The 19,374-nt window shown below is 47.5% G+C and overlaps 1 protein-coding gene across 4 annotated transcripts in view; it reads right to left on the bottom strand.

The window, feature by feature from the left end:
* The window catches only part of LRP1 (LDL receptor related protein 1), a 494,504-nt gene that overhangs the window by 89,003 nt on the left and 386,127 nt on the right, over positions 1–19,374 (bottom strand). For all 4 annotated transcript variants that reach the window (XM_075337062.1, XM_075337061.1, XM_075337063.1 and 1 more), the window contains 10 exons: positions 18,072–18,191; positions 9,820–10,007; positions 9,500–9,705; positions 8,643–8,831; positions 8,264–8,412; positions 7,940–8,033; positions 6,972–7,088; positions 5,719–5,838; positions 5,419–5,541; positions 4,762–4,887 (listed from right to left, as the gene is read on the bottom strand). In XM_075337062.1, coding sequence (XP_075193177.1) covers positions 4,762–4,887; positions 5,419–5,541; positions 5,719–5,838; positions 6,972–7,088; positions 7,940–8,033; positions 8,264–8,412; positions 8,643–8,831; positions 9,500–9,705; positions 9,820–10,007; positions 18,072–18,191 — 1,432 coding nt within the window. The remainder of the gene's footprint in view (positions 1–4,761; positions 4,888–5,418; positions 5,542–5,718; positions 5,839–6,971; positions 7,089–7,939; positions 8,034–8,263; positions 8,413–8,642; positions 8,832–9,499; positions 9,706–9,819; positions 10,008–18,071; positions 18,192–19,374) is intronic.

Here is a 19,374-nt window from a genome sequence, read left to right as displayed (position 1 = left end):
CACGGTTTGACGGCTGAGATAATCGGCCTCCCTGTTTTCCACGCCTGGGATGTGGACTGCAGATATGGTGGACTTGGAGTCCTCCGTCCACTGGAGGATTCGTTGAACCTCCAACATCGCCAGACGGCTGTGAGTCCCGCCCTGGTGATTGATGTAGGCAACCGCTGTCGCGTTGTCCGACTGAACTCGAATGTGCCTGCCCGCCAACAGGTGGTGAAAGGCTAGGAGAGCTAGAAACACAGCTCTGATCTCCAGCACATTGATCGAGAGGGCTGATTCGGACGGAGTCCAAGTGCCCTGTGCTCGGTGATGGAGAAATACTGCTACCCAACCGGAGAGGCTGGCATCCGTGGTGAGGATCACCCAGGACGGAGTCAGGAATGAGCGTCCCTGAGACAGAGAGAGGGGCCGAAGCCACCACTGAAGGGAGCTCCTGGTCTGTGACGACAGAACCACCAGCCTGTGCAAGGAAGAGATCCGCTTGTCCCAACAGCGGAGAATGTCCAGCTGCAGGGGACGCAGATGGAACTGGGCAAAGGGAACCGCTTCCATTGATGCCACCATCTGACCTAGCACCTGCATGAGGTGTCTGATGGAATGACGGCGGTGCCTCAGCAGAGAGCGCACCGCCAGACGAAGGGACTGCTGTTTGACTAAGGGCAACTTGACAAGTGCCGGCAGAGTCTCGAATTGCATCCCTAGGTAAAGAAGCACCTGGGTCGGGGTCAGAGTGGACTTGGGCAGGTTGGCAAGCCACCCGAACTGAACGAGCGTGGCGAGCGTGAGTGAGACACTCCGCTGGCAGTCTGCACTGGATGAGGCCTTGACTAGAAGGTCGTCCAGGTAAGGAATCACTGCCAACCCCTGGAGGTGCAGAACCGCAACCACTGCTGCCATGACCTTGGTGAATACTCGAGGGGCCGTGGCTAAGCCGAAGGGGAGAGCCACGAATTGGAAATGTTCCTCTCCGATTGCAAAGCGTAGCCAACGCTGGTGTGAAACCGCAATAGGCACATGCAGATAGGCATCTCTGATGTCGATGGATGCCAGAAAATCTCCTTGGGTCATTGAGGCAATGACCGATCTCAGAGATTCCATGCGAAAGTGCCGCACCTGAACATGCTTGTTGAGAAGCTTGAGATCCAGGATGGGCCGGAAGGAACCGTCCTTCTTGGGAACTAGAAAGAGGTTTGAATAGAAACCGCTGAACCGTTCCCGGGCGGGAACCGGAACAATTACACCGTTGGCCTGCAGGGATGCCACGGCCTGAGAGTAGGCGGCGGCTTTGGAGCAGGGGGGGTGGACAGAAAAAATCTGTTTGGCGGGCTGGAAGAAAATTCTATCCTGTAGCCATGGGAGATGATATCTCGCACCCACTGATCGGAGACGTGTTGAAACCACACGTCGCCAAAGTGGGAGAGCCTGCCACCGACCAAGGACGTTGCTGGCGCAGCCAGATAGTCAAGAGGAGGCTGCCTTAGTGGCAGCGGCTCCTCCGGTCTTTTGAGGACGCGGCTTCGCGCGCCAGTTGGGTTTACGATCCTTGGCTGCGGTAGTGGACGAGGTCGAGGGCTTAGAGGATGACCAGTTAGAGGAACGAAAGGAACGAAACCTCGATTGGTTCCTACCCTGGACAGGTTTCCTGGCTTTAGTTTGTGGCAAGGAAGTACTCTTCCCGCCAGTAGCTTCCTTAATTATTTCATCCAGTTGTTCACCAAACAGCCGGGACCCAGAAAAAGGGAGACTCGCAAGGAACTTCTTAGAGGAAGCGTCTGCTTTCCACTCTCGAAGCCACAAGATCCTGCGGATCGCGAGGGAGTTAGCGGAGGCCACCGCCGTGCGGTGAGAAGCCTCCAGGATGGCAGACATGGCGTAGGATGAAAAAGCCGAAGCTTGAGAAGTTAAGGCATCCATCTCAGGCATAGAGTCCCTGGTGAGGGAATGTATCTCTGCCAGAGAGGCAGAGACTGCCTTAAGAGCCCACACTGCCGCAAAAGACGGGGAGAACGAGGCTCCTGCCGCCTCATATACAGACTTGGCCAGAAGGTCAACCTGGCGGTCAGTGGGATCCTTAAGAGAAGTGCCATCAGCCACAGCTACGACTGTGCGGGCTGAGATTCTGGACACTGGAGGGTCTACTTTTGGAGACTGAGCCCATTCCTTAACCACCTCTGGTGGAAAAGGAAAACGGTCATCAGAACTACGCTTCGGAAAACGTTTGTCAGGACAGGCCCTGGGCTTGTTAACAGTGGTCCGAAAACTGGAGTGGTTAAAAAACATACTCTTAGCTCTCTTAGGTGAGGTAAACTGGTGTATCTCTACCAGAGAGGCTTGTTCCTCTGACTCTGGTGGATTGAGGTTCAGTACGGAGTTAATGGATGCAATCAAGTCACTAACATCCGCATCACCCTCAGACACGTCAATGGGGTACATAGAGGTAGCGTCTGAGCCCACAGTAAACGAATCCTCCTCGCCCTGCACCTCGGCTCGTGAATCAGAGCCGTGGGACGAGGAAGGAGAAGGGTCCCTGCGTCTCCGTTTAGGGGGACGGGGTCCTAGGACATGCTCTGAGAGCTCTGCAGAACTCGGAGCAGCAGAGGCACCCTGAGAAGGGGGCTGATGCATGGTCAGCAGTGTCCGGGACAGCTGCCCCATGGAGTCGGCAAAAGACTGGGAAATAGCTTGGGAAAAGGATGCTACCCAAGCCGGGGGTTCAGCCACCGGGGCCGGAGCAGCCGGAGGGACCCCTGAGGAGGCTCCAGGCTGAGACACAACCATGTTAGCACAGGCATCACAATGTGGGTATGTGCTTGGCTCTGGCAGAATGCGCTTACATGCAGTGCATATAGCGTACATGTTTGCAGCCTTGCTCCGGGTGACAGACATGCTGCTGAGGTGGAAGCTCTGCAGTAAGAATACACTCGTATAGAATGTCCTGAGAGTGTATAATAAAGCCCACAACCAGAGGTTGTGGCTTACCAGCCCGCTCTCTGTGTGCCCTCCGGATTCCACAGCTCGGACCCCCAGTAAAGCGTCAGCCTTCCAGGAAAGCAGCAGATTCAGCAGCCAGCGCCGATCAGTGTGATAAACGCTGAGAAAATGGCGCTGGGAGGAGGAGGGGGGGCGGAGATTAGCCCAAGAGTGGGAAACCGGAGGGCTAAGGAGAGATGCAGGGGAGGGAAACATCTCCTCAGAGAGGAGTGTCCTCCCCTCTGCTGGATGGCCGGTGGGCGGCGCCACTCTATTCCCCTGCATGAATGACATGCAGAGGAAGATGAAACCGAAACTAGGCCCAAACAGAAGCCGGGGCCTAGATTTTTAACATGCAGCCGACGAGCAGGCACCGTCGGCGCGGTTCTCAGGGGAAACCCCCAGAACCGGCCGGAATTTACAGTAAACATAAAAAACATACTTTCCCCCTAATAAAAGTACCCGGGACCCCTGAAAAACGTCTCAATACTTAGCTTTTGAGACGCAGGGCCAGTCCCTGAGGGGGGTTAAACGCTCCTTCCAGCAGGAACCAGACAGGGCTGCGGATGGAGACCGGTCTTCTGCAAGCAGAGAGGACCGTGACGGCTCCCACTTCAACCCAGAGCCTCTCAGAGGATGTGAAGGAGCGCGGCATGTGAAGGCTCCAGCCTTGTAAAGTCAACCTTAACAGCACCGCCGACACAGTGGGGTGAGAAGGGACATGCCGGGAGTCCAGACTGGACCCGCTTTTCTTCCAAATCTTTAAAATCAAAAAAATAAAAATGAAAAAATCAGGAGAATGCATGTGTGTGTGACCTCCTGAACACAAAGCATTGAAACTGGTTGGATTGTCATCCAGGGGGTGTATATAGCCCGGAGGGAGGAGCTACACGTTTGAGTGTAGTACTTTGTGTGTCCTCCGGAGGCAGAAGCTATACACCCATGGTTTGGGTCTCCCATAAGGAACGATGAAGAAAGGGAGCATGCCGGGGACCCCATAGGGGACCTCTTTTCTTCCATCCGTCATACTATGTATGAGAATTTTTTTTTTTTTTTTTTTTTTTTCTATGAGTGGATGTGTGCCTCCTTCCACACAAAGCATAAAACTGAGGAGCCCGTGGTCCACGGGAGGGTGTATAGGCAGAGGGGAGGGGTTACACTTTTTAAAGTGTAATACTTTGTGTGGCCTCCAGAGGCAGAAGCTATACACCCAATTGTCTGGGTCTCCCAATGGAGCGACAAAGGAATAGATCCCTGAAATAGCCATCAGTTTTTTGCTTACTGGATCAGTTTCAAATGCATTATAAAGGATGGCTAGTTAACGGATCAATTTTCCATAGACTTCAATGTTAACAGAAGCAGAAATCAGTTTTTTAAAAATAATAACAAAAAAAAAAAAGTTATGCCTGCACAATTTTTTTTCTAGCGGATTGCTGCTGGATCTGTGAAAATGGATGGTTACAGGACATGTGAACTTAGCCGAAGCGAGTTATGATCAATCCACAGGCTAGGTGATCATTTTCAGGTCACAAGGGAGAATGACTGACTTATAGAAGGGTTTCTCAGCCCCTTCTGGAATTAGTGGTAGTCCAGCATGTGCACTGCTGGTCCATTCATTCTCCATGGGACTGTAAGACACAGTTGAGTCTCTGCCATCTCCAGCAGTCCCATACATGATGAATAGAGCAGCGGTATGTATGCTTAATACCACTCCATACAAATAAATACACTGCAGATGAGAAGGTGCTTTATGCAGAGGTTGCTGGAAAGAGAGGAGATGGCTTTCCATACCGCATTCTTCTTTGGGCTCATCAGAACTGTCCCCACAGTCATCTTCTCCATCACATTTCCAGCGTGCAGGGATGCATCGTCCGGAGTCCTTGCAGCGGAACTCATCCACCCCACAAGTCATCTGAGCTGCAGAACAACATGGCTGAATCAATTATCTGCACTTTAAGTCAATGGAAAATAAAAACAGTGGTAACTTATATATCTCTACTGTTAGATGTTAATGCCACTTAGGTTTACTGGTCATAGGTTATTAAAAAAGGATCGAGTATGGCCTGTGTCCATCATTATTTTCTAAGAAGAATGTCATTTTAGAGATCTCCAATATATCATCTAGACTGAGTAGAAAAAGTCCTACAAAATGCAGACATTTTACTGCCCAACAATAAATATAAATCCACCCCAAAATAAATCAACGCAAGAACAAGTGATCCAAAGGTGAAGTTCTTCATTGTTGATTCAATGTAATGAGATGCCATTCATACTGTCATCACAGGTTTATTTCATAGTGCTACGGGATGCCGGTGTGAACACAGCCCAATTCCACTGCTGAGGCTCAAAATGACTGCCAACCGGAGAAGTTTCATGAACGTAACAACAGCAGCTGCAGAATAAAAGCACATAGAATAAACTGAAGAAAAAAAATGAGCAAACACATACTGCAATTATGTGGCTCATCGGATGCGTCCACACAGTCGTTGTCTCGGTCACACACCCAGACCCGGGGGATACATCGTTTGTTAATGGTACACTGGAATTGATTTGGGGCGCAGGTAACTTCAGCTGAAACAAGGAGAGAAGAAAAATAATGAGCAGAGTCCGTAGTACAAAAAGCAACGGGCAGAGACAACTCAACAGATATCTGGGCTGGACATTGTTGCAGGTGAGTGCGGTCATACGGTTTCTCGTGGAAAGTAGAACAACTTTGCTTATTACGAAGGTGTTTAATAAAATACGTACGGCAATCCTTTTCATCTTCTCCATCACCACAGTTATCTTGGCCGTTGCAGCGGAAGATGCCGGGAATGCAGCGATTTGTGTTGGTGCACTTGAACTGGCTTGGAAGGCACACATGGACATCTGAAACAATAAGCGGTAACACCATCATATCCCTGAGCCCTTCACCACTCTGAATACAGATAGGATTTCTTGCTTAAGATAAAGATTAAACATAAAAGTCACAAATTAGGATCTCACGTCCAGATTTTATTCCCAAGGGTCATAGGGTGATTTTGGAGTACATGTATGTAGAGCACACATAGGAAGAGGAGTAACTTTGTAAAAAGCCTTTCCTATTCTATATTGATCCGGAGAGAGGGGTGAAAGGTCCCTATTACATTAACGTTGGCCATAGCAGCCAACCGGCCATCAGTGTAGTGTGTGTGAGGGCCACATGAGTCTCCCAAACAGATTATGTCAGGAGAGAATAGGATCAGGCATATTCAATCCTTTTATTTCCCTCGGAGATAGACCATAACCAAGGCACCAATGTCTGCCATACGTTTAATCCATTCTCCTGACTGAAAACATGGATGCTTGGCTGAGCAGAAAGTGCAAATGTACGGGAAGTAGGGTGATAACCATTGGCAACATGATCGTTTCCTCGCCGACTATCTATAGACACGATAGTATTTGTTGACACACTAGTAACTCATGAGTTAAGGCACATGTTATTCGTGCACTCAGAATCAAACTTCAAGCTCCGGGGCCCTAGTACTAAATCTGTAACAAGTGATCTACCTACTTCATGCCATTTATATGCTGACGTCTTCTACTGCAAACATGCCCACCGACACTGACTTTCACACCTAATTTTACTACACCCTTTGGGTGTACTGTATTACAATATCCAGCATCAGTAATCTCTAGACTGTAATCTGAGCTCAGCAGCATCCAGAAGAGACATTACCGACAGCAGGACAAGAGCGGACTAATACCGGCTGTGGCAGGGATGAGCCCAAGAAAGTCACTCCTCACTTCAAGCAAATGATAGCCAGAAATAAGAAGGGGCAGATCTGAAGATGTGCGCACACAACTGACAGTAACAGACAATAATCCTTTCCATAAAAGTCCATACAGACAGACTATGCTTTAGGTTACTGAATGGGAACAACTACAAAAATAACATAACACATCTCTGCCTCAAACTACAAAAAAAAACAACTACAAATGCCTCAAACCTAAAATACAAAACTGTCCAGTGATGTACTAACCGCAGTTGAGTTCATCTGAGTTGTCCTGGCAGTCGTTGTCCCCATCACAGATGAATGCAGGATTGGTACATATTCCTGTGGAACATTGGAACTGCCCTGGGCGACACTTGAAGTCAGCTGTAATAAATAAAGGAACAAAGGAAATCAGCACAAACGGATGAAGCAGACTCAAACTCTCAGATTCCTGTATTATCTGAATTACTACTCTTAAAGGGAACCTGTCACACGTTATAACACTATTACCTTGCAGATAGAGGGATAATTTGAAGGTTAACTGTGTTAGCAAGGTGTCTGGCCACCACACTGAAAGCACCTGGGAGAAAATGATCTTTAGTCCTCCCAGAAGCCAATGGCTTTCAGTCATACAGACGTGCCAGTGTGGATACTGTCAAAGCTGGCAACGGATGTAAGCACACCACTGCACCTTGACTGACAGTCGGCTCTGCACTGATGCATAGTAAAGTAAGCAGTTAGTCAAAGGTCCGGGGCTTGCTATGAGCAGTGACTGTATCTATGCTGTCACAGCTCTGACTGAAAGCCAGCAGCTCCAGGGAGGAATAAAGATAATTTTATCCCAGGAACAAAACTTTCAGTATTGTGACCTAACACTGTTCTAATACTATTAACCTGCAGATTAGCCCTATATCTGCAAGTGACTATCGTTATCCAAAGTGATGGGCTCCCTTTACAGAGCACCTTTCACTGGATTAGCTTCCAAAGCAGACCATACAAATATGTATCTGTTGGAGAAATGCTCCAGATTCCATTATAAGCATGCAAGCTAGGCTGAGCGTGCATGTTTATCTCAATGTGCAGAGGAGAATATACATTAAGTCACTGCCAGACACCTCTGGCAAAGGTATATTATCAGGTTCAGACCAGATTTGTATGTGAGCAGGCAGCTCAAACCAAAAGTGATGAAAATAAGTGGGACAAAAGAGGTTAATAAAAGCAATGAGTTTACATACGGCAATCAGCTGGCTCATCAGACCGGTCCCCACAGTCGTCTTCAGTGTCACACTTCCACCAGAATGGGATGCATTTGTCATTTTTGCAGACAAACTAAAACAGATACAGAAAGGGTCAGGTTAAGATGTCAGTGCAGTATACTTTATTTCTACATCAGGCATTGAGAACCCTACTGAAAGACAAGCGTCTGCCGCCGGGTCAGGTATGGAGCACAACTTCTACTCTAAAGCATCAATTACAAGGCAAGTCACCACCTACGGTATATTTCAATTATTCTTACTCTGCACCCAGCCACTTACTTCTACACATAGAGACAGCCTCACCTGACTAGCGGTGCAATTGGATACACAGTTTTTGCCGTCTGCTCCAAGGTAGAAATTTGAGGGACAAGCACATTTATAAGTTCCGCCAGGAGCAAGGAGACACAGGTTACTGCAGCCACCGTTGTTCCTTTTACAGGGATGCTCGGGAACTAAAGGAAGACGACATATCAAAATTGTCATATTCCACACAAGCACCATCTGGAAATTCAGCCCAACCCCTAGGTTTCCACTGTATATCTATTTATTATGCAGAGAGCTATGAAATAATAGTTTAGATCACGATCAACCCAAAGCACGAGATGGCATGGCGGATTGAGCACTTTAGGGAACTGAATGTAGAAAATGGCTGCAATTTCTATCCAAGTCAAGCTGTTCTCACCGTCAGGCTGTCGATACAGATGATAGATGTGTATGTCCATGGGTCGGTGGAGAGTACTGATCAGCATGGTCTTGTTGACCCCAGTGGTTTTGTGCGCTCGGTTGATTGATTTAGTTTCCCAATCAGTCCAATATATGTAGTCTTCAAAGAGTGTCAGGGCAAAGATGTGTGGGATATCTTGACTAAGCACTGAGGAATGGGAAAGAAGTGAGATTATAAAATAAAAAACACAGGCCTTGGAAAATATTTATAGGATACGAGAAGAGTTTTCATTTTATTTAAAGGGGTTCTCTATGACTGTAAAAGAAAAGCTCAGGCAAAGTTTTAGAACTTTATCATGTATATATTACTATGACAATGAGGAGTCTCACAAACATCCAAGTTTATGGATTTACTACATGCTCTGGAATCTATGAAGACAGCAAACCCATGACCGAATGATCCCAAAGATATTGGTTTTGAGAGAAAATTGTACAAACAAAATCCTGAAAATGTGAGTTTTTCTGCCAACCTTTCCAACACAATGACAGGAAAAACGCTTGTTTAGTGGATATTGTAATCTATATTATATCAGATCGATGTCGGCCGAACTCACAGATATCATTAGGTTCGGCCAATAGTCTAATGTGTATGGGGCCCTGAATAGAGGAGTGTTGGAGAAGTTAAGGATATGAAATGCCCAGTTTCGGACTGCCAATACTTTTTCATTTTCCCTTTAGATACATTGGGAAAAGCATACTATCTAATGTTATGTTCTGCATTGGCTGCTACGTCTCTAACAAAACCATATATGATAACAGTCCACAAATAAAATCCATACTATAACCTAAAATTATAGGATAATCAAAGGATCTCACCTGTGTGTCGGCTGGTCCCATCAAGGTTGGCAAACTGAATGTAATCCTCTCTAGCATCAGCCCAATAAATTCTGCTATTGACGTAATCCAGGGTCAGACCATTGGGCCACGTTATTTTGCTGTCCACAATGACACTGCGGTTGGTGCCATCCATACCAATCTTACCAATCAAAGAATTATCTCCCCAGTCTGTCCAATACAAATAACTAAAAAAAAAAAAAAAAGAAGTATAAAGAGGTCAGGTCCCGAATGATAAGTCTGCGCGAAATTCAAGGCATGAACTTGCCATAGGACACAAAAAATATGCAATGGACTCTCACCCGTGTTTTACATCGACCACTAAAGCCCGAGGCTCCCTTAGTCCAGAGTTCACCAGCACAGTGCGATAAGCACCATTAAGCTTGGAAACCTCAATAGTATCTCTTCCTTTGTCACACCAGTACAGATTCCCTCCAACCCAGTCTACAGCCAGTCCGTCAGGGTTACTTAGCCCAGTACGATGAAGAACCTAGGATAGTAACATAGATCAGTTTCGTTATTCATCACAGAACATTTTATATTGCTGTATACTTTGGTATGGCCAACATCTACAGTATTATTCTCATTGTATTAAGGTATACAATCTAAAAAATCAGGCTAATTGGGTTTTATGGTATTTCATTAATACAGTAAACAAAAAAACAACTAAAATTAGGGGAGCAGAAGACAATTGTTCTGCTCCTTGGAAATTTACAGAGCCCAAAATAATTTCTCTAAGTTAACGGAGGTTCGATTGTAGAGTTTTGGATCAGAGCCCAGAACTTTCAAGTCACCCGATCTAAATTAAAGGTTATGGGTGTAGGGGTATCATCTGCATGCATGGGACAAGTGTCATTTTACAGACTAGTTAAAAGAAAAAGGTTTTGGTACCGTGTTAGCCAGTTGAAAAATGATTGATTGCTCTCAGTGAGAGAAACAAAATTAAAATTTTGTAGTTGTGATACATTCTAATGGCTAACTAAAATAAAAATAAAATATGATGTTATAAAGCAAGCTTTCGAGACATCTCAGGTCTCTTCCTCAGAAGAGGAAGAGACCTGAGATGTCTCGAAAGCTTGCTTTATAACATCATATTTTATTTTTATTTTAGTTAGCCATTAAAAGGTATCACAACTACAAAATTTTAATTTTGTTTCTCTCACTGAGAGCAATCAATCATTTTACAGACTGTCACAGGCACTTCAAATATAAAAATATAATAATTTACTGAAAGTCTTTTATCAGAAATCTAAGGAAACTCATGCTGCCAGAGCCTCTGACCGTGTCTTAAATAATTGGGCAGAGCACTCGAAGGGATCAAAGAGAAAACTGTGCAGCCGTTCACATCCGTAAAGTCCTCCCTATCCGGCTCTAATATCATGGCAGGAAGAAGACGTGAACCCAGTATACATGACATTAGGTTTACTGCAGTATACATCACTGGAGCCTGGCGTGAGGGAGTAAACCACCAGAAGATTAGATATTGTCTGTCTTGTACCGCAGACCATCAAAAAGGGCAACATTGCTCTGGATCCGCAAAGGAACAAAAATAGGAAAGCAGCATTTCGGCTGATACGAGCGATGGTGCAGGAGATCGGATAGTGCTGTCATAAAGTCGCCTAGGGGGTATAGTAAAATGAATAAAAAAATGTTCAAAAAAATGTTTTAAAAAATATGACAAAATAAAAACCTAAAAGTTCAAATCACCACCCATTTGCCCCACTAAAAATAAAAAAGTTAAAAAAATATACACATATTTGGTATTGCCGAGTTAAGAAATGCTCTATCAATGCTCTATCAAAATGTAAAATTAATTAATCTGATCAGTAAACCGCATGACAGGAAAAAAATTCAAAACGCCAAAGAAGGGAATTTTGTTTACTTACCGTAAATTCCTTTTCTTCTAGCTCCAATTGGGAGACCCAGACAATTGGGTGTATAGCTATGCCTCCGGAGGCCACACAAAGTATTACACTAAAAGTGTAAAGCCCCTCCCCTGCAGCCTATACACCCCCCGTGCTGCCACGGGCTCCTCAGTTTTGGTGCAAAAGCAAGAAGGAGGAAAAAATTATAAACTGGTTTAAAGTAAATTCAATCCGAAGGAATATCGGAGAACTGAAACCATTCAACGTGAACAACATGTGTACACAAAAACAGGGGCGGGTGCTGGGTCTCCCAATTGGAGCTAGAAGAAAAGGAATTTACGGTAAGTAAACAAAATTCCCTTCTTCTTTGGCGCTCCATTGGGAGACCCAGACAATTGGGACGTCCAAAAGCAGTCCCTGGGTGGGTAAATAATACCTCATAATAGAGCCCTAACGGCTCCGTCCTACAGGTGGGCAACCGCCGCCTGAAGGACTTGCCTACCTAGGCTGGCATCTGCCGAAGCATAGGTATGCACCTGATAGTGTTTCGTGAAAGTGTGCAGGCTCGACCAGGTAGCTGCCTGACACACCTGCTGAGCCGTAGCCTGGTGTCGCAAGGCCCAGGACGCTCCCACGGCCCTGGTAGAATGGGCCTTCAGCCCTGAGGGAACCGGAAGCCCCGAGGAACGATAAGCTTCGAGAATTGGTTCCTTGATCCACCGAGCCAGGGTTGATTTGGAAGCTTGTGTCCCTTTACGCTGGCCAGCGACAAGGACAAAGAGTGCATCCGAGCGGCGCAGGGGCGCCGTACGAGAAATGTAGACTCTGAGTGCTCTCACCAGATCTAACAAGTGCAAATCCTTTTCACACTGGTGAACTGGATGAGGGCAAAAAGAAGGTAAGGAGATATCCTGATTGAGATGAAAGGGGGATACCACCTTAGGGAGGAATTCCAGAACCGGACGTAGAACCACCTTGTCCTGGTGAAACACCAGGAAAGGAGCTTTGCATGACAACGCTGCTAGTTCAGACACTCTCCGAAGTGAAGTGACTGCTACTAGAAAAACCACTTTCTGCGAAAGGCGTGCGAGCGAAATATCCCTCATTGGCTCGAACGGTGGTTTCTGAAGAACCATCAGCACCCTGTTCAGATCCCAGGGTTCTAACGGACGCTTGTAAGGAGGGACGATGTGACAAACCCCTTGCAGGAACGTGCGTACCTGTGGGAGTCTGGCCAGGCGCTTCTGAAAAAACACAGAGAGCGCAGAGACTTGTCCCTTAAGGGAGCCTAGCGACAAACCCTTTTCCAATCCGGATTGAAGAAAGGACAGAAAAGTGGGCAAGGCAAATGGCCAGGGAGAGAAACCCTGAGCAGAGCACCACGACAGGAATATTTTCCACGTCCTGTGGTAGATCTTGGCGGACGTTGGTTTCCTAGCCTGTCTCATGGTGGCAATGACCTCTTGAGATAATCCTGAAGACGCTAAGATCCAGGACTCAATGGCCACACAGTCAGGTTGAGGGCCGCAGAATTCAGATGGAAAAACGGCCCTTGAGACAGCAAGTCTGGTCGGTCTGGCAGTGCCCACGGTTGGCAGACCTTGAGATGCCACAGATCCGGGTACCACGACCTCCTCGGCCAGTCTGGAGCGACGAGGATGGCGCGGCGGCAGTCGGCCCTGATCTTGCGTAACACTCTGGGCAACAGTGCCAGAGGGGGAAACACATAAGGAAGCTGAAACTGTGACCAATCCTGAACTAAGGCGTCTGCCGCCAGAGCTCTGTGATCTTGAGATCGAGCCATGAATGTTGGGACCTTGTTGTTGTGCCGTGACGCCATTAGGTCGACGTCCGGCATCCCCCAGCGGCAACAGATCTCCTGAAACACGTCCGGGTGAAGGGACCATTCCCCTGCGTCCATGCCCTGGCGACTGAGAAAGTCTGCTTCCCAGTTTTCTACGCCCGGGATGTGAACTGCAGAGATGGTGGAGGCCGTGGCTTCCACCCACATCAAAATCCGCCGGACTTCTTGGAAGGCTTGCCGACTGCGTGTTCCACCTTGGTGGTTGATGTAAGCCACCGCTGTGGAGTTGTCCGACTGAATTCGGATCTGCTTGCCTTCCAGCCACTGCTGGAACGCTTTTAGGGCAAGATACACTGCCCTGATCTCCAGAACATTGATCTGAAGTGAGGACTCTTGCTGAGTCCACGTACCCTGAGCCCTGTGGTGGAGAAAAACTGCTCCCCACCCTGACAGACTCGAGTCCGTCGTGACCACCGCCCAGGATGGGGGTAGGAAGGATTTCCCCTTCGATAATGAGGTGGGAAGAAGCCACCACCGAAGGGAAGCTTTGGTTGCCTGAGAGAGGGAGACGTTCCTGTCTAGGGACGTCGGCATCCTGTCCCATTTGCGTAGGATGTCCCATTGAAGAGGACGCAGGTGAAACTGCGCGAAAGGAACTGCCTCCATTGCTGCCACCATCTTCCCCAGGAAGTGCATGAGGCGCCTCAAGGGGTGTGACCGACCTTGAAGGAGAGATTGCACCCCTGTCTGTAGTGAACGCTGTTTGTCCAGCGGAAGCTTCACTATCGCTGGAAGAGTATGAAACTCCATGCCAAGATATGTCAGCGATTGGACCGGTGTCAGATTTGACTTTGGAAAATTGATGATCCACCCGAAACTCTGGAGAGTCTCCAGAGTAACGTTGAGGCTGTGTTGGCATGCCTCTTGAGAGGGTGCCTTGACCAGCAGATCGTCTAAGTAAGGTATCACCGAGTGACCCTGAGAGTGGAGGACCGCAACTACTGTAGCCATGACCTTGGTGAAAACCCTTGGGGCTGTCGCCAGGCCGAACGGCAGTGCCACGAACTGAAGGTGTTCGTCTCCTATGGCGAAGCGCAGGAAGCGCTGATGCTCTGGAGCAATCGGTACGTGGAGATAAGCATCTTTGATATCGATCGATGCTAGGAAATCTCCTTGGGACATTGAGGCGATGACGGAGCGGAGGGATTCCATCCGGAACCGCCTGGTCATTACGTGTTTGTTGAGCAGTTTTAGATCCAAAACAGGATGGAAAGACCCGTCCTTCTTTGGAACCACAAACAGGTTGGAGTAGAAACCGTGACCCTGTTGCTGAAGAGGAACCGGGACCACCACTCCTTCTGCCTTCAGAATGCCCACCGCCTGCAGAAGAGCCTCGGCTCGCTCGGGAGGCGGAGATGTTCTGAAGAATCGAGTCGGAGGACGAGAGCTGAACTCTATCCTGTAACCGTGAGACAAAATGTCTCTCACCCAACGGTCTTTTACTTGTGGCAGCCAGGTGTCGCAAAAGCGGGAGAGCCTGCCACCGACCGAGGATGCGGTGTGAGGAGGCCGTAAGTCATGAGGAAGCCGCCTTGGTAGCGGCACCTCCGGCGGTCTTTTTAGGGCGTGATTTGGACCGCCATGCGTCGGAGTTCCTCTGATCCTTCTGAGGCCTTTTGGACGAGGAGAATTGGGACCTGCCCGCCCCCCGAAAGGACCGAAACCTCGACTGTCCCCTCCTCTGTTGGGGTGTTTTTGGTTTGACCTGGGGTAAGGATGTTTCCTTTCCCTTGGATTGTTTGATGATTTCATCCAATCTCTCACCAAACAAGCGGTCGCCAGAAAATGGCAAACCAGTTAAGCACTTTTTGGAAGCCGAATCTGCCTTCCATTCCCGTAGCCACAAGGCCCTGCGTATTGCCACCGAATTGTCGGCTGCAACCGCCGTACGGCTCGCAGAGTCCAGGACAGCATTAATAGCGTAGGACGCAAATGCCGACGTTTGAGAGGTTATGGACGCCACCTGCGGCGCAGACGTACGTGTGAGTGCGTCAATTTGCGCCTGACCAGCTGAGATGGCTTGGAGTGCCCATACGGCTGCGAATGCTGGAGCAAAAGACGCGCCGATAGCTTCATAGATGGATTTCAACCAGAGCTCCATCTGTCTGTCAGTGGCATCCTTGAGTGAAGCTCCATCTTCCACTGCAACTATGGATCTAGCCGCCAGTCTGGAGATTGGAGGATCCACCTTGGGACACTGAGTTCAGCCCTTGACCACGTCAGGGGGGAAGGGGTAACGTGTATCCTTAAGGCGCTTGGAAAAACGCTTATCTGGACAAGCTCGGTGTTTCTGGACTGCCTTTCTGAAGTCAGAGTGGTCCAGAAACATACTCATTGTACGCTTAGGAAACCTGAAACGGAATTTCTCCTGCTGAGAAGCTGACTCCTCCACTGGAGGAGCTGAGGGAGAAATATCCAACATTTGATTGATGGACGCAATAAGATCATTCACTATGGCGTCCCCATCAGGAGTATCAAGGTTGAGAGCGGCTTCAGGATCAGAATCCTGATCAGCTAGCTCCGCTTCATCATACAGAGAGTCCTCTCGCTGAGACCCTGAACAATGTGATGATGTCGAGGGGATTTCATAGCGAGCTCGCTTAGGCGGTCTGGGGCTGCGGTCCGTGTCAGAGACCTCACCCTGGGATCTATGAGACACCCCGGGAGAACATTGTTGTTCCAACTGAGGGGAACCAGGGGGCAATGATTCCACAGTGCCCATGGCTTGAGATGCCGGCCTGGACTGCAAGGCTTCTAATATCTTAGCCATAGTCTCAGAAAGTCTTTCAGTAAAAACTGCAAACTCCGTCCCTGTCACCTGGACAGTGTTAACAGGTGGTTCTCCCTGGGCCACCCTTAGCAGAGGCTCCGGCTGAGTAAGTGCCACAGGGGCCGAGCATTGCACACAATGAGGGTCAGTGGAACCTGCCGGCAGTATAGCCGTACATGCTGCACAGGCAGCATAGTAAGTCTGTGCTTTGGCACCCTTGCTATTTGTGGACGACATGCTGTTGTCTCCTCTGAGCAATACAGGAGGGTATATAGCCAAAAACAACCGTGCACCATACAGTGTAAAGTATAGCCTATAATCATATAATCTATAAGTACACTTCTGCACCAGTGGGGCCAGCACCTAGGTGCTGCTTACCGCCCGCGCAATGCGGTTGTGTGGTCACCAGAATTCCTGCCTGGGTCTCCCTGAGCTTGTCTCCCTTCTCCAGCGTTAGTAGAGCTGACAGGAATGGCTGCCGGCGTCCTGAGGAGAGGAGGGGGCCGTGGGCGTGCCCTAGAAAGTGCGGGAATCTGGTGCCCCACTGTGCACAGTGAGGGGGGTGGAGTATGCAAAGCATGCTCCAGCCTCAGTTGCTGACGTCCTTTACAGCGTCCCGCCCTTCCCCTGACTGGCAGGCCTGGGGGCGGGAAAAGAATGAGACTAGGCCGCAAAAGCCGGGGACTAAAGTTATAAGCGCGGCCGCCGTATAAGCGCGGTCGGCGCGGAAGTCCCCGGCGCACTAACAGTCCCAGCCGCGCCGCAGTGATAACAATGGCAGCGGCGGTCAGCGCGGCAGTCCCCATACACTAACACACTCAGCGACGCTGCAGTGTGTAAAGGCACAAACGCAGTCAGCGCCGCGGTCCCCGGTGCACTAGTACACCCAGCAATGCTGGAGTGTTGCTGTGCGCGGTCCCCACGGGGACACAGAGTACCTCAAAGTAGCAGGGCCATGTCCCTGAACGATACTCGGCTCCTATCCAGCAGAGTCCTCAGGAGCTGTGGATGGAGCACGGTCTCATGTGCCTGGAGACCGATAGGATCCCACTTCACCCAGAGCCCTAAGGGGGATGGGGAAGGAAAAACAGCATGTGGGCTCCAGCCTCCGTACCCGCAATGGATACCTCAACCTTAACAACACCGCCGACAAGAGTGGGGTGAGAAGGGAGCATGCTGGGGGCCCTGTTATGGGCCCTCTTTTCTTCCATCCGACATAGTCAGCAGCTGCTGCTGACTAAGCTGTGGAGCTATGCGTGGATGTCTGCCTCCTTCGCACAAAGCATAAAAACTGAGGAGCCCGTGGCAGCACGGGGGGTGTATAGGCTGAAGGGGAGGGGCTTTACACTTTTAGTGTAATACTTTGTGTGGCCTCCGGAGGCATAGCTATACACCCAATTGTCTGGGTCTCCCAATGGAGCGCCAAAGAAATTATGTTTTTTTGATCGCCTCAAAACTTTTTAAAATGCAATAACAGACAATCAAAATGTAGCATCGGCACAAAAATGGTATATTTGAAAATGTCAGCTCAAAACGCAAAAAATAAGCCATCACTGAGTCCCAGATCCCAAAAAATGAGAACGCTAGGGGTCTTGGAAAATGGTGACAAATGCACAATATATTTTTTTTGGGGAGGGGACAAATTTTGAATCTTTTTAACCCCTTAGATAAAAGTAAAAGTATACATGTTTGGTATCTATGAACTCGTACTGACATGAGGCATCATACCAACATATCAGTTTTACCATATAGTGAACACTGAATAAAAGACCCCAAAAACTACTGTGCAATTGCACTTATTTTTGCAATTTCCCGCACTTGAAATTTTTTTCCTGTTTTTCAGTACACTACATGGAAAAACTAATGAATTCTTTCAAAAAAGGAAAAAACAAAAATGAAAACAAAAATTGCCCAGGGATGAAGGGGTTAAGCTTAAATAGGAGTATTGAATTCAGAAAAATACGGTATATACATACACATGGTCATTTTCCAAGCATAATTGGATGCTACATTTGCAAGCTAACAAGCCGCTGGAGTTTGATTTTTCTTTAATACCTGGACATTGCTCCCATTGATGTGCATACGACGGATCATGCTTCCCTGAGTGGTGACATCAGTCCAGTAAATCATCTGCTCTCGATAATCAAAATCCAATGCAACTGCATTATTCAAGCCCTGAAGAACAAAATCATTGAGACGTTTAAAGAAATCTGCATAAATAAACAGATATAGTAATTACACATCACGTTACTAACATTTCTGGGAAATCTACAAGAAATATGATAAGAGTAATAATGTTATTATATTGATTTCTAGGTTTTGGTGCACTCATAAGTATAAAAGCAATTGAATCAGCCTTGCACTATGTAGGTCCTATTGCCCCTTACCTTATGTAAACATTTCACTGACATCAGCAATATCACTCTTACCACTCAATTTGCTCAGGATGAGCTACATTCAGCATACAGTAAGATGACATACCCGCTTATATAATTGCTATTTAAAGACTGCTTCCACTCCTTTACCGCAGTCCCTGAAAAAGCAGCATGGCGAAACACGCAATCAAGCGTGGGAAGGAAGAACACGCTATCAATACCAGCTTAACCAGCTAGCATTCACTGTTATGCATGCCAATAAACTGGATATTATTGCTGGCGTGGCCCCTATTAATTCCATTGTGAGTGCCAATGCAGTGTGATTTCTTCATTATTGACCAGTATTTGGAAATATTATACTCTTCAAATGGTTTACAAGAATTGCCTACTTAAAGTGCATATCTGTGTTTTGGGTAATTTTTACATTACTGATATCTAGGTGACTTTTGATATCTACTGTGCTTCTCGCCTGTTCCCCTCCTCTTTGGACTTATAGTAATATAGGTTTTAATTGTGCGGCTAATTTTTGATACTAAAGGATTTCTGTCTTTTGAGTGTATTTTTTGAACACTGTATGTACAGTGCCTTGCAAAAGTATTTGGCCCCCTTGAATTTTTCAACCTTTTCCCACATTTCCGGATTCAAACATAAAGGTAAAAATTATAATGTTCTGGTGAAGAATCAACAACAAGTGGGACACAATTGTGAAGGTGAATGAAATGTATTGCTTATTTTACACTTTTTTAAAAAAAAAAATAACTGAAGATTGGGACGTGCAATATTATTCATCCCCTTTACTTTCAGTGCAGCAAACTCACTCCAAAAGTTCATTGAGGATCTCTGAATGATCCAATGTTGTCCTAAATGACTGATGATGATAAATATAAGCCACCTGTGTGTAATGAAGTCTCCGTATAAATGCACCTGCTCTGTGATAGTCTCAGTGTTCTGTTTAAAGCATAGAGAGCATCATGAAGCCCAAG

This window comes from Anomaloglossus baeobatrachus, chromosome 2, assembly GCF_048569485.1.
Source record: "Anomaloglossus baeobatrachus isolate aAnoBae1 chromosome 2, aAnoBae1.hap1, whole genome shotgun sequence".
NCBI lineage: Eukaryota > Metazoa > Chordata > Amphibia > Anura > Aromobatidae > Anomaloglossus > Anomaloglossus baeobatrachus.
Note: the sequence above shows the minus strand (reverse complement) of the source record. Positions and strands in the feature narration are given on the sequence as shown.